General features: G+C 39.0%; 1 protein-coding gene across 1 annotated transcript in view; it reads right to left on the minus strand.

Moving 5' to 3' along the window:
• TEK (TEK receptor tyrosine kinase) overlaps positions 1–14,683 on the minus strand; it is a 61,254-nt gene that overhangs the window by 11,600 nt on the left and 34,971 nt on the right. The window contains exons 10-14 of the mRNA XM_070935512.1: positions 13,958–14,113; positions 12,782–12,916; positions 10,963–11,256; positions 9,675–9,971; positions 808–965 (exon numbers count right to left, since the gene is read on the minus strand). Of these exons, the coding sequence (XP_070791613.1) occupies positions 808–965; positions 9,675–9,971; positions 10,963–11,256; positions 12,782–12,916; positions 13,958–14,113 (1,040 nt within the window). The remainder of the gene's footprint in view (positions 1–807; positions 966–9,674; positions 9,972–10,962; positions 11,257–12,781; positions 12,917–13,957; positions 14,114–14,683) is intronic.

Consider the following 14,683-nt stretch of genomic DNA (forward strand, 5'->3'; position numbering starts at 1 on the left):
TGGCTATGTTATGCTGCAACTGGCTCCAGTGCCTGCCTGCCAGTATAAGTTATACTATCTTAGCAACCATTGGGAAGGAGAGAAATGGAATTGCAATACAACCTCCATGGAGCTTTCAGTTAGAGAGATAGGTCTTTGCTAAACCAAGAGGAACATGCAAGAGTCTATGCATTACAATAGATCTTTCAGAATACAGAATAACAGAGTTGGAAGGGACCTTGGAGGTCTTCTAGTCCAACCCCCTGATCAGGCAGTAAACCCTATACCCGTGATGGTGAACCTATGGCACGTGTGCCCAAAGTGGCACGCGGAGCCATGTCGCCTGGCATGCACGGCTTCGCCCATTCCTCTTCCAGGTTTCTGGCACATGATGATCAGCTGACCTTTTTGCATGTGGCAGTGCCAGAAACTGGAAGAGCTGATCTTCCATTTTCCTGTGTGAGCATGCGTGCCAGCCAGCTGATTGTCAAGCGTGCATGCGTGTCAGAAACCCGGAAGAGTAGCTGGCTGAAACCGGAAGTGTAGTAACTGAAACCAGAAGTTCATTTTCAGGCGTGCACATGCGCCCTGGGCAGGTCCTCTTCCGGCCCAGATGCGTGCACCTCCCTTTTTGGCACTCGGTGCCGAAAAGGTTCGCCATCACTGCCCTATACCATTTCAGACAAACGGTTGTCCGATCTCTTCTTTGAAAAAAGGCTCACACTATTTCTTCTAACAACGATACCACCATTCCTTTACTAAAAAGGAAACTTGGCCATCTCTTTGCTTCAAGCAGACAAGCATCTCCTTCTAGCACGAGGGACTCACCACCACATTTTGGAAAGCCTGGGCCATGCGCTGCTGGAAATTTGCCCGCTTCAACTGTAGCATAATGAAAAAGGCCAGTAGTATGGTCAGGCAAGTCATCCCTGCTGAGCCCAGGATTGCAATCAGCAACATTTGACCTCCTTTGGACTCACTTGAATCTGTGGGAAGCAGATGGACATGAATCATTTATTGTTAAGAATTTATTGTTAAGAATCGTGCTCAACTGAACGTCTTCGGAAGTGATTCCACAAACTTATTCAATCTTTGGTTTCTTAAGTTACTAGCCAGAAGATATAGATCTCCATATTGCAGGCATGATACATGAGTAATTCAAGTGATATGAAAAACAATAGGATATCCTCTAAAACTAAGCCACTCTAGATCTTTTTTTTTTTCATTATTCTCTCTCCTTAAGTACTCTTAAGGATTCTGGTTTATTTGCCATAAACCAGATTTTCAAATATAGGCCCTAGCAGTAGGTTCACAATAACAGGAAATATTACTTATATTTCCATTTTCAACATTCCATTGCCTTATCGGAACATATCTACTATAATAAGATCCCAAATTGCATGGATCTCTCTGTAAAGCTTCATTCTCAGAAACTATATAGGGGATGTAATTCTGATTATTTTCTTTAGATTCTTGGGTTCCCATGACTTCCTCAGTATGGACAAACCTGCTTGGGGAAAAAAAATTAAGGAAATCTTAATTTAAAATCTTCAGGAGAACAAGGACCACTTCTAAACATTCAGTGTGGTTTTCGAGACATTTCCCAATTTGATTTATTCATGGGTCTAGAGAAAATAAGAAAAATCTCACATCACCTAGTTTTAAACTAATAATGGATATTTTATAGATAACATATATGATTGATATTGTATTTTTGGATGTTAAAGTTTGATAAATAGTATTATGTTTTTGGTACATTTTCTCCATAATCCTTGGGAACAAATTTAGAAAGTTTGCTTAAATATTTAAATGAAATTTTAAAAAATTTCAACATTAGTTTTATATGTATTTATAATTTATGGTATGGTGTGAATAAATAATCTGCACTGCCTCTGAATGATTCTTGATAAGGAAGATAAAAAATATATTTTAGGTAGATATTTAGATGGTTACTCTCTGAAATCTTTAAATTCTAGATTTAAAAATGATATCTCACATTACAGTCCACATCAGATTGCTAAGGATAAATAGCACTACAAATTATCATTAATACTGCAAAAGATGACAAAAAAGATCTGATGATTTTTTAAAAAATATTAAATTTCATATCACAGAGATCACACAGATGTTTCTGTGTGTTTCTAAATCCAGAGAATTATTTAGGGTAAAAGATGGAAACATTTTTAGACCTAGTACATGAGATAATGCAATGTATAATAAATAGTCTGATACTGTATTTGCAACTTAATATCATTATTTCTGATTATTTTTATAGCAATTTTTTAAATAAAACCATTCTTATATTTAAAATATAAAATAAAAAACAGAATTATAGAAATAAAGAAAACAATATATGTGAATAAATAATAAATTCAGAAATTATGGACTAAAGTCAGGGGTGAAATCCAGCAGGTTCTGACAGATTCTGAAGAACCGGCAGCGGAAATCTTGAGTAGTTTGGAGAACCAGCAAATACCACCTCTGGCTGGCCCCAGAGTGGGGTGGGAATGGGGATTTTGCAGTATCCTTCCCCTGCCACGCCCACCAAGCCACGCCCACAGAACCGGTAGTAAAAAAATTTGGATTTCACCACTGACTAAAGTAATGTTAAAGAAGAAAACAAGAAATAGGTGACTTTAAAGGTCTTCCGTAAAATAATGCTATAGTAAAGTAATATGAATTTGAGAACACTGGAAGAGTTTCAAATGATAAAAATAACTGTTATAGAATTATTCTGAATTTAGCACCGCTCCTGGAGTTAGGCATAGTGTCAATTAAAGCTCATTCTTGGCTGCATCATGTCAATTTTCATTTCAAATTAATTCTCACTCTATGGGAAATAAGTGCCTCTAACCTCCTGAAATAGTTTTCAGTCCTCAGGACAGAAATTGTTATATTGCTTGATGTTCCTTTTTGTAATTTGATTTTATATTATTTCTGGTTATGACTTATGACAGTTTCAGGAAATACCTATTCTAGAATTAAAATGTTGTTTTCTTAGGAAAGGGATTTACACCCAAGCTGCAAACTAGTAGCAGAATGTTTGCCTTTTTAGCTTACAGGCAAACAAACACAATTTATCCCAAGGTTAAGACATAATCCTGTTTGACAGGATTATGTCAGGATCTGCGTTGACAGGGGAGGCCTGTAGGTGGCAGAAGAGACCTATTGCTAGAGAGCATTACTTTGTGCAAAAGAGTTGAACTGAAGGAATAATAAATACTGTAACAGCATTGCTTGAAGATCCTGGAAGTCTTTACCTCCACCAGATCAAACATCCTCTTTCTCTTGATGCTCGTTCAACAGAGCACGGGGAGGAATATGTCAGCCCTGGAGGCTGGCTTGGAAGCAATGTGAAATAAGACTTTTAAGAAAGCTAAACAGGGAAGAGGAGAGTGGGAAAACAACGAGATGTCACTATCAGATATATCTTCTGCACTGGCTGTGAAAGGCTAGGGATAACTGTTCCAACAAATTTATACCTCTGACTTTTAAATTTTAGACATTTTTTTTTAAAATCTCTATTTCCTTTTTTTAAAATCAAAATCAAACATTGGGCGATTTATAAATATAAATAGTGGTATAGAATTTTAGTTGCCATATCAGGAGTGAGATTCAGTCGGTTCAGACTGGTTGGACGAATCGGATGTTCTGGTTCGCCAAACCGGTAGTTGCAAGGACTGGTTGACCCTGCCCATACCACCTCGCCCCTCCCAGGAGTCTCCATGTGGCCCATTTTGGATGTCAGGTAAGTACAGGGCCTGCGCCTCCAGAGGGTCTCTGGAGCCTGGGGGAGGCCATTTTTGCCCTCCCAGAGGCTCAAGGAAAGCCCCCAGAGCCTGTGGAGGGCGAAAAACGGGCCTACCGGAAGATCCAGAAGTCTGGAAATGGACTCATTTCTGGCCTCTGGAGGGCCTCCGGAGCCTGGGGGAGGCCGTTTTCACCCTCCCAGAGGCTCGAGGAAAGCCTCCGGAGCCTGGGGAGGGCAAAAACACCCCCCCTGGTGGTGCAGGAAGCCAAGTAGGCCACGCCCACCATGGCCACGCCCACCCATCAACCGGGCAGAGAACCAGTTGCTAAAATTTCTGAATCCCACCCCTGCATATGCTGACTCTGTAAACTGCTTAGAGAGGCTGTAAAGCACTGTGAAGCAGTATATATGTGTAAGTGCTGTTGCTACTATATATGCAGAAGGGATTCTGCTTAGATTAAAGGACACTGCTTATTGTGAAGCCACAACTTCCAGAAAGCCTAATCATTCACCATGGTGACCAGATTTATGTTGGAGAGTGTTGGAAGGTCATGTTCTCTCTTCCTGGCATGCAAGATTCTCCTAATGGAGAGGGATATTTTACACAATTCCCTTTTTCTCAGCAGCCCCGGCTCCATTCTGAAGGCACAGGGATGGGGTGAACGAGGGAAGAGAACTTGGCAAAATTAAATTTACCTCCCACCCAATCAATGAGAATATCCTGCATGAAAAGAATTTTGCATTCACACCCTAAATCTCAACAAATATAAACACAAAAGAACAACAGTAACTGACATGAAAGCATCATTTCAATAATTGATGACAATTAAAAGCTGGACAATTTAAACAGTGTGTTATGATACTTTTATTACTTTTGTTAAATAACAGAAATGAGGAAGGTGGGAAAAACCAGAATAATTCCCATTATTACGGTTCAGTTGTGACTGACTAGTAGTGACTTGACAGCTATAATTTCATCAATGCTGTTTGTCTAAGTTTTGGGGGTTCTCTTAAGTTTAGCTGGGAGCTGGAATAGTATCTAGCTTTCTTGTCAGCTTTGGTCTCTTTTTAAATTACCTCTGATTTATCCAGGCATCAGAATCTTGCCTTTGTATTGTGCATTTAAGATTTAGGTTCATTTTTAGTGCTTCTGGTGTACTTTATTTAGTACTGAATTGTTTGTTTTCTTGTGGTGTTCTCCACAATTTTCTTCAGAACCACAATTCAAAGGAATCCCTCTTTGTTCAGCCTTTCTGATTTTATTTTCAGCCTTTCTGATTTTATTTTATTTTATTTTTTTATTAAAGTGTCTTTTTAAATTACCTTTACTGTTGGAATGCAACTGGCAAAGCCATGGTTTTGTCTCTGCACTTTATATTTTGTCAAGACCTATTATAGTCTTTCTCCTATGCAGCAAATATCTATTTCACGATTTCAATCATCACCCCTGTTTTTGAGCTTGAGAAGCTAAAACCAATTACTAGTTCAACATCTCAACTTAATATTTCTATTGAGTTGACGCTGCCCATTGCCCTATTTTTAATTTTTCTTTAATACTGAACATAAAATTGGCTTTGACACTTATTTCTTTCATTTTCAACAAGATGTTCTTTAAATCTTTTTTTGCTTCTAAGCTAATTCAGTACATCTAAGATTCTTTTATATTTCTCCCAGCGACTTTAATTCCAATTTCTGTTTCTTCTAATCCAGCATTTTTTCAGGATATATTCTATCTGCCAGTGAAATAAATAAGGAAACAGCACGCAACCTTGCCACACCAATTTTCTAATTTTGAACCTTTGGTGCTCCATATTCCATTCTAACTGTTGCTTTCTGGTTTCATACACACTGTTTAGTAGTACACCATGCTTTGAACGTCTATCCATAATTAGTTAGCCTATAAGGTCAAACCCTTTTTTATAATCAATAAAGCAAAAACAGATGTCTTCTTGGAACCCCCTTGTCTTTTCCATTATCCATCGGATGTTAGTAATGCAAAGTTGGGTGTGTTCCTGCTTCTTCTGATTCCAGCATGGACATCTGGTAGTTCTCCTGCCATGTATTCTTGAAGTCTGAACTATAAACTCTTGAGCATTATCCTACCAGCATGGGAGATAACTGCAGTTGTTCCTTAGCACTCCCTTTTCCAGTCATCTGGAATATACATTGATGTTTTCCAATCCCTTGGCCACAGCAGTGTTTTCCAGACATGCTTATAAAGTACATTTAGTACTTTAGCTGCATCCTCTTGTAAAATTTTAAATAGTTCTGCCTTAACTTCTATAAGGTAAAGATAAAGGTTCCCCTCGCAGATATGTGCTAGTCGTTCCTGACTCTAGGGGGCGGTGCTCATCTCCATTTTAAAGCCAAAGAGCCAGCACTGTCCGAAGACGACTCTATTGTCATGTGGCCGGCATGACTAAATGCCAAAGGCGCACGGAACGCTGTTACCTTCCTACCAATGGTGGTCCCTATTTTTCTATTTGCATTTTTTACGTGCTTTCAAACTGCTAGGTTGGCAGAAGCTGGGACAAGTAATGGGAGCTCATTCTGTTATGCGGTACTAGGGATTCGAACCGCTGAACTGCCGACGTTTCGATCGACAAGCTCAGTGTCTTAGCCACTGAGCCACCGTGTCCCTTACCAACTTCTATAGATTGTTATAATAATGGTTTCTAGAACCCTGTCAACTTCACTTTCAAGAATGTACGGCTCTAGTTCAATGATTAAACTTTTACATATATAATTGATACAGGAAACATGACTGTATAGTTCTAATTTTTTTTTATTTGTATCATTTTTGTACAGTTTACATCTTCTTTCTCTGGTGGATTTTTTTCCTTCTTTGTCAGGAGTCTGGTATCACCTTTCCTGATCAGTTTTATTAAAAAACATAAACTTTTGAGAGCTGCAGCTCACTTCATTGGCAATATTGAGAAGGTGCTAAAGACACTTTCTGATTTTTTGCCGTTATAGATTAACACAGCGTGGTGATCTAGAGGTGAAGACACTTTCCTGCCACTTGGAAGGTTGAGAGTTCAATCCTAGGCAGTGGCAGATGTTTCTCTGTCAGGGTGCAAAGACAAAATATCTGCTGCAAACTCCATGTAGGTATCAGGAAGGGTAGCCAGCCAGTAAACGCTCAGTTCCATTCGGTCATCCCAACTGAATAAAGGGATTAAAACTGACATAAAAAAGAAAAAAAAAAATAGTCTAGAACACCTCTCTTCCTTTGTCATTGGTGATAAAATTTCTCCTGATTTCCAAAATAGGTCTTTTATCCTTTCTCATTGGTAGAACCTAAAGAATTGTGTGGATCCTGTTGAGTATTCCTGAAAGTGGTTTTCTGACCTGAGCAACAATTAGTGAAATCAGGTTTTTTTTAATAAGAGAAAGGACATTGATTTACAGGAAATGCAAAGCCTGTCACCTAACTAGTGACATCATAGCAGGAGGAGAGTCAAAGAACATGTATTTTGAGTATATGTGCATGCCTGGGAACCAAGGCAGAAGGAAGTGACCTGAGATTAGCAATCTATTGTACAAAGCACAAGCAGAATGAAAGAGGAACTCCTCTTAACTCTCTGTTATAATCCATAGATAGCTCTTTTGTAGTCAAGTGTCAATGCCACTGAATTTCCACTTTCAATTCTCACTTGGTTATTATTTTCAGTTACACCTTATTTAAGCACAACTCCTCGTTTCTTCTGGCTGTTCCCTGGAATGCTATGTTGTCGGGCGAATTTCCTGTTTCCTTTTATTTATTTATTTTATTTATTAATTTAATTTGTATACTGCCCTTCTCCCGGAAGGGACTCAGGGTGGTGAACAGCCAAAATTAAAAAACATACAAATGCAAAAGTTAAGATAATTAAAAGAATTAAATCACTGGCTACCCAATTTAAAACCCCAAATCCATAAAATTTAAAATCCCAATTAAAACCATTTAGGCTAGGCCGGCTTGATGAAATAAAAACGTCTTCAGGGCTTTTGCTTCTGGCCTTTCTTCAGCATGTCAGCATTTAGCTTTCTTCATTTTAGGATCCATTACTTTAGGTCATGTTTAGGATTAAGGTAACTTTTATTAGTGCATTTTCAGGTAGTTCTCGACTTACAACCACAATTGAGCCCGAAATTTATGTTGCTGAACAAGAGATCCGTTAAGTGAGTTTTGCCCCATTTTATGACCTTCCTTGCCATAGTTGTTAAGTGAATCATGGCGGTTGTTAAGTTACTTACAGGGTTGCTAAATGAAACTGGTTTCCCCTTTCTTGTCAGAAGGCCGTGAAAGGTGATCGCATGATCCCGGGACACTGTAACAGTCATAAATGTGAGTCAGTTGTCAACTGTCTGGATTTTGATCACGTGACCCTGGCAATGCTGCAACAGTTGTGTGAAAAATGGTCATGAGTTACTTTTTTCAGTGATGTTGTAACTTTAAATGGTCACTACATGAACTGTTGTAAATTGAGGACTACTTGTACTTCATTTCATCATTTTACTTGCAATTTTAGGCCTCCGTCTGCTGTTCTTAGTAAATTAGACAATCACCGTTTAACCTCTATTTGTTCTCTTTCTGCAATGTAGACCTGGATCACTGTAACATCAGTTGATTAAAATTGAGATTATTCTATCTTCTTTGTTTGTTTGAATCCAAGCACTGATATTAACACATTTTTGTTAGTAATGATGGCTACTCTATTTCTTTTGTCATTTTCTTATCTGCATTGGAAGATCTGCTGTTCTCGTGAAATAACATGACCTATTCCCATCCATTTCAGTTTGTTGATTCCCAGGATGTCAATGTTCAGCCTTGACATTTTGGCCTTAATATCCAGTATGCCTTGATTAACATTTCTGACATTCCACATGTATACATATTTTTGCAGCTACTGTTCTTCGTGGTTTAATCCAGCCACATTCATAAACACCAATACTAATTGTCTTGCGCTTTCTCCCCAGTAGCTCTTGGGATAAAGATTCATCTCCTCTTTATATGTTGGCATTGTCCTAGTTTCTTGGCAGAATATTGGAGTGAGCTGTCATGTACGTCTACTATAGATTAAGATAGTTTCAGCCTTCATGAGGGATTTTCATTGGGATTTCTGAGCAATTTTCTCTGCTATTTACATTATTTGTGATTCTTAAATTTTCTTTCACTTCTGATCATTGCCAGCCTAATCTCTGACAAAATATTAGGAAAAGTGATCAGACATTGGATTTAGAATAAATTAATTTAAAATTATACAGGAAATTGCTTAGAATCAGAGGTTTTGGTAGCCTTAATACAAACAAACAAGCAAGCATCTGTGTATATGAGTGTGTGCACGCATGTGTGTAGGCATAATGATCAGAAGATGTAACAAAATAAACCAAAAATGTAACAGTGCTAATAATATCTGGAAAATATAGGATGATGAATGAATGAATGACAGCAAGAATTAGTGAAGGATAGAATATACTGTGGTTGATATATTTACAAAGGACAAGATTAGAATTTAGGAAGGAAGGAAGGAAGGAAGGAAGGAAGGAAGGAAGGAAGGAAGGAAGGAAGGAAGGAAGGAAGGAAGGAAGGACATTAACAAATATTATGCCTTGAGTCAAGTGAAAGTAGTCTAAAAGTCTGAAAGTCTATGCAACATGCTTACTCTTCCTGGTGTCTTCCAAAAGAGTTGGAATTACGATTTTCAGAAATCTCATTCAGGCTGCTATAACCAGTTTACCCTAACCTGGGACCTCCATATATATTGGGTGATAATTTCCAACCACTGCACAAATTAGTCATGAATTCTGGGGATTTTAGGTGCTAGATACAACTAGACAGCAAGAGGTTATAATAGCGACATCTACAATTTCATTTACTATAATGAAATTTATTATGAGTAAATATGCCTAGAGTTTTTCAAAAAAATAATTGAAGATTGTTGATTCAGCTGACACTAACCTTTTGATTCTGGCAGAGTTCTCAGCTCATAAAGATTATTTTCACTTTTTCCAACATTATTCTGGGCTGTAATCTGAACCAAATATAGGGTGTCTGGCTCAAGACCCTTGAGGTTGTACTGGGTGATGGTGGCATTTTTGATGGTAACATCGATTTGGTTGTATTCAGTTTTGCCAAATTTTTTATAGCTGAGAATGATGGAGGAGATGGAATGCCCTTCCACAGCTGACCAAGAGATAACAGCAGAAGAATCTGTGATGTTCATGATTTTGATATTATCAGGGGGAGGAGGGGATCCTAGTTAAGAAATAAATAACACATGTTGTATTTCACATAAATCTTTGGTCCCTGGAACATCACAAAGTTCTATTTTAATATTTCAAACTAACTTTGAATTTCATCTACATCATGGGTGTCAAACCCGATCACATCACATGACGTATCATGACATATTGCAATGTTTTTTGCCTTTGCAGAGTCAGGTTGGGCGTGGCCTGTGCGTGATGCATCTGGCTCGCGGGCCACCAGTTTGATAGGCCTGATCTACATGCTCAATGGTATCTTAAAACCATGAACCAATAAATAACCATTAAAATAATGTATATATAAATAACATATGTTACAAAGCAGTTTCCAAGAGACAGCAGCCTCTGACCCTTATGACGATGTTGGAATATTAAAAACAATCATCCTTAATCACTGACTATGTATGCTGGGGCTGATGCAGTTACACCCAGGGGTAGGCTGCTGGGGGTTCGCAAGGGTTCAGGAGAACATCTAGCTCAGTTTCTGTGCAGTTCAGAGAACCCTCAAATCCCGGATGGCCCCGCTCACCTCGCTCCTCCCCTCCCAGGAGTCCCCACACGGCCCGTTTTGGATGCAGGTAATGTGCAGGGCATGTACGGAGGCTCAGGGAGGGCAAAAAATGGGCCTACCGGAAGTTCGGGACTGTTTCCAGCCTCCTGAGGTCCTCTGGAGCCTGAGGAGGACATTTTCGGCCTCCTGTAGACTCGAGGAAAGCCTCCGGAGCCCAGGGAGGGCAAAAACACCCTCCCCCATCATGGTGCAGGAGGCCGACTAGGCCATGCCCACCATGGCCATGCCCACCTAGCAACCGGGCAGAGAACTCCTTGCTAAAATTTTTGAAGCCCACCCCTGGTTACACCTGCAGCTTCAATTCTGGCTGCCTCTTCCAGTGTCAGATCATTTAAAGCAGATATATTCAGCTAATCATTAAAACAAATCATGTTTCCCCCCTCCCTTTCACCTAAAATAAAAATATACTTACTGTCACTGAAGGTCCACGCTGAGAGATAGTCACTCCATTCTCCTTTGGACTTACTATTTATACGGACTCGGCACATGTACTTATGCCTGGGTTCTAGCCTGTCAATAACCAAACTGGTCTGATTTCCTAGGAGTTGTATAGTGGTAGTATGCTCCCTATTCATATCCACCACACTTTTATTTTCTACTTCAATGAAGATCTCTTCCTCCAAATGCTGGTTGATTGGCTGCCATGACAGTTTTAGAGCTGTTGTACTATTAGGAACAAGGAGCAGACCTCTTGGTGGGGAAAGACCTTTAGGAATTACAAGAAAGAACATTAATATGGCTGGAACATCTATTAACCTAAGAAGATTCTTGTTGAACCATAGTAAAGAATCAAAACTTCATAGTGAGCAATCAAAATTCTAGCCAGACACAAACCATACAGGCCTTTTCTTTCATCAGATTTCCACAATTAAATAGTCAGAGATATTATAATTTGGAGCAAGTATTCCCTAACATACAGTAGTTCTCCATATGATGAATTGGGGACAATATTTTATTATTCAATTAGCCCTCCCAGTGAACCAATTGGAGCTTGAGTACTATCTTCTGTCCTCATCCTAGAGTTCCTGAGAAGAGGAGATCACAGCACCTATAAGTTGTGTCCTCAGAGATACTAAGATCTCTCCCAACGTTTTACTCATGTGATTTCAATGACTGGCAATAGTAGACATTAAACTGAACAATCACTTAAGGATCACTGTTTTTAACAATTGAGTTTCAGTGGCTCATCAATAGTAACTTGGCTTTTAATGGTATTTGCAATAGAAAATGGGATGATAAGTGCAAAACGTTCATCTCTCTCTTCCCCTACAAGTGGTGGTGGAGAGACAGGCAGCAAAGGGTACTATGTGAATAAAGCACAAAAAGGCATATCTGCTAGAATTTAGCACGTCTGCAAGAAATACTACGGACCAGATGTTGACTTTAAAATATGTGGACTTCAACTTCCAGAATTCTGGAAGTTGAAGTTCATATATCTTAAAGTCACCAAGGTTGAGAAACACCGCTACGGACTCTAGGGAAAGTCATGCTGAGATGCTGAACTGAGGAAACACATAATGAGAAACAGGAGTCTATGGGAGTAAATGTTTTGAAACTTCATTTATTCACAGCTTGAAATACCATATTTTTCAGAGTATAAGATGCTCCGGACTATAAGACACACCTTTTTAGGTAAGGAAAACAAGAAAAAGAAATCTGCCTCTGCCTCCCAGCCACGTTGCAGCAAACAGAAAATAGCCTGCTTTACTTTCATTTTTGTTTTCAGCATAGCCTGATTAGCACAAGAAAAAAAAAATCTGCTCCCAGCAATTTATCTCCTTGCAGCAAGCAGCAGAGGCCCATGCAAAACAGCTAAGAGTTGGGAGGCATCCAATGGACAATCAACTTGTGCTAATTAGGCTGTGCTGAAGCTGAAACGAGGTGTTTCTTCTTGCTGCTTGCTGCAAGGAGGTAAATTCCTAGGAGGCAGAGGCCAAAGGGTGGGGGCCAGTGGGTGGGCAAGGCTACATTTGGTGTATAAGACGCACCCAAATTTTCACCCCCTTTTAGGGGGGGGAAAGGTGTGTCTTATACTCCGAAAAATACGGTAGTCCTTACATCTCAGAAACATCATTAGTCTTCAGTAACTTCTATCCAAGGAAACTTGTTAAATAGTAGTACTCCAGAAATTCAAATGACTATACACTATGTGTACAAAGTGTACATTATGTGTACAAAGCAACTACTGACTGACAAATATCCCCTTTACAGAAGTCCAAAGATTTGCATACCAACAGCAGCTGTAACGAAGTCGGTTGGTGGACCAGGGTGTCCTGCTCCCCCCTCTCCTCTGCGAGTGAGACGAACACATACAGAGTACAGCGTTTTTGGTTCTAGATTGTTCAGTCGCCAGATGTCTGCTGTGACTGAGTTCCAAAAATACCAAAAATAATAAGGGAAGATTTAGACGTAGATAAACATATTTATTTTGTTCTATTGTCAAATACATTCCCTCCCCCTCCCCCCACATGAAATAATGAAGAAAACAGTGCAATCTAATGAATGCAAACAGAACTGGGATAAGAGTGTGTATCACAAACATCATCCTTTGTCACCCCAGGAAGCTTTCTGAAATGGTGAAAAAAAAAATAGTGGCAAAGCCAAACTGGTTGACGTATGTTAAAATTTTATCTTTCAACTTGGGCGACCCAATATTAAAGCTGAGGGAAGAAATTGAATCAGAAGGTTATGTTTATAGACGTAGCAATCCTAGGCCATTCATTAAACCAAGCATCCTCTCTTTTAGGGAGTTCCATGAAAAATAGGATACACAGACATTGCCTAATCTCTATCAAATATTTTAGCCTCAGATGTGAGTAGGAATTACCAGTCAAATGAACTCAAGTAGAAATAACTAATCTGGAGCATAAAATTACTATGCACTTCATTGTTAAGGCGTTGAAGTGTTTTTAACATGTAATCAATCTTTGTTAAAGAGTATAATGAAACTCCCTATCTCTAACCCGGGAAATGAATATCAGTATGATACTGATAAATACCAGAAGTAACACTGATGTACAATACTGTATTTATTTTTAGTTCACCAACCTAGGAATTAAACAGGACCAATTCTATAGGTTTAGCTGTACTGTAAACCTATATCAGCTGTATGTCACTATAACTATCATAGATCCCCCCAATTGTCTTGAAAACTATAATAGTTGAAGTGCTGAAAGGTCTCTGCTAAAGCAGATTGATTGATTGATTGATTGATTGATTGATTGATTGATTGATTCATTCATTCTACCAGTTTGTATACTGCCTACATGTTGGCCTCTAGGCAGTTTATAAACTTAGTTTGAAGAATCCTGGACGCATAGAACAAGCGCAACATAGATATGATATGACTTGCTGTGTAAGTGGAATGTTTTTGGAGAGCGATTTTGATTGATTTGTTTGACTCTTACCTTGCTCTGTCATCCATTGAGAGTTGGCACGTTTGTATAGAATCTGAGTGGATACAATTGGTCCATCACCAAAATACGATCCAGCATTTGTTGCAATAATGAGAAAATTATGGCCTGTTTCTATCAATGTTGGAGCATTCTGAGGCACAGGAAGAACTGGTCAAGAAGGGGAATAATAACACATCTGTTAGAAAAGTCTTTTTTGGATGGAAAAAAAAAACTCAGTAGAAATGAGTTTTGTCTGTCTGTGGAATTAAGGCTGAGGGATTGTTAAAGACGATTGAATGACATATCTAGCCTATTGCCTTGTCTTTGTAGAGGGGATCTGCAAATTAAATTCGGTGACCTGAAAATGACAGTTGTCAGAATTCTTCTTTCACATTCTCTTTTATTGCAGCAATTTAGCCTTCTACAACCAGATTGTCAGATCTGCAACCCACAACATCCTACTCATTCCTCATTAGCTCCATTTTTTTTCTCTCCCAGTGGTAGATGACTCAGAAGGTCAGATCGAGTCCTAGGATGTCTTCCATTTCCTGTTCTCATTCATTTTTCTTCTGCCACTCTCCCCATATTTCTCCTGTTTGCTCATTCTCAGATGTCATTTCCTTCAAGTTGAACTAAGTTGACAAGTTTTCCTAAATTGCATGTGACTTGCTGACAATAGTCCCAGTATGCATTGATTCAAAACTGTTGCTTTCTTCAAAGGCCCTTCCATAACTGAAG

Source organism: Pituophis catenifer, unplaced genomic scaffold (assembly GCF_029215685.1).
Source record: "Pituophis catenifer annectens isolate HBS135680 unplaced genomic scaffold, rPitCat1.0.hap2 SCAF_2, whole genome shotgun sequence".
In the NCBI taxonomy this organism is placed as follows: domain Eukaryota; kingdom Metazoa; phylum Chordata; class Lepidosauria; order Squamata; family Colubridae; genus Pituophis; species Pituophis catenifer.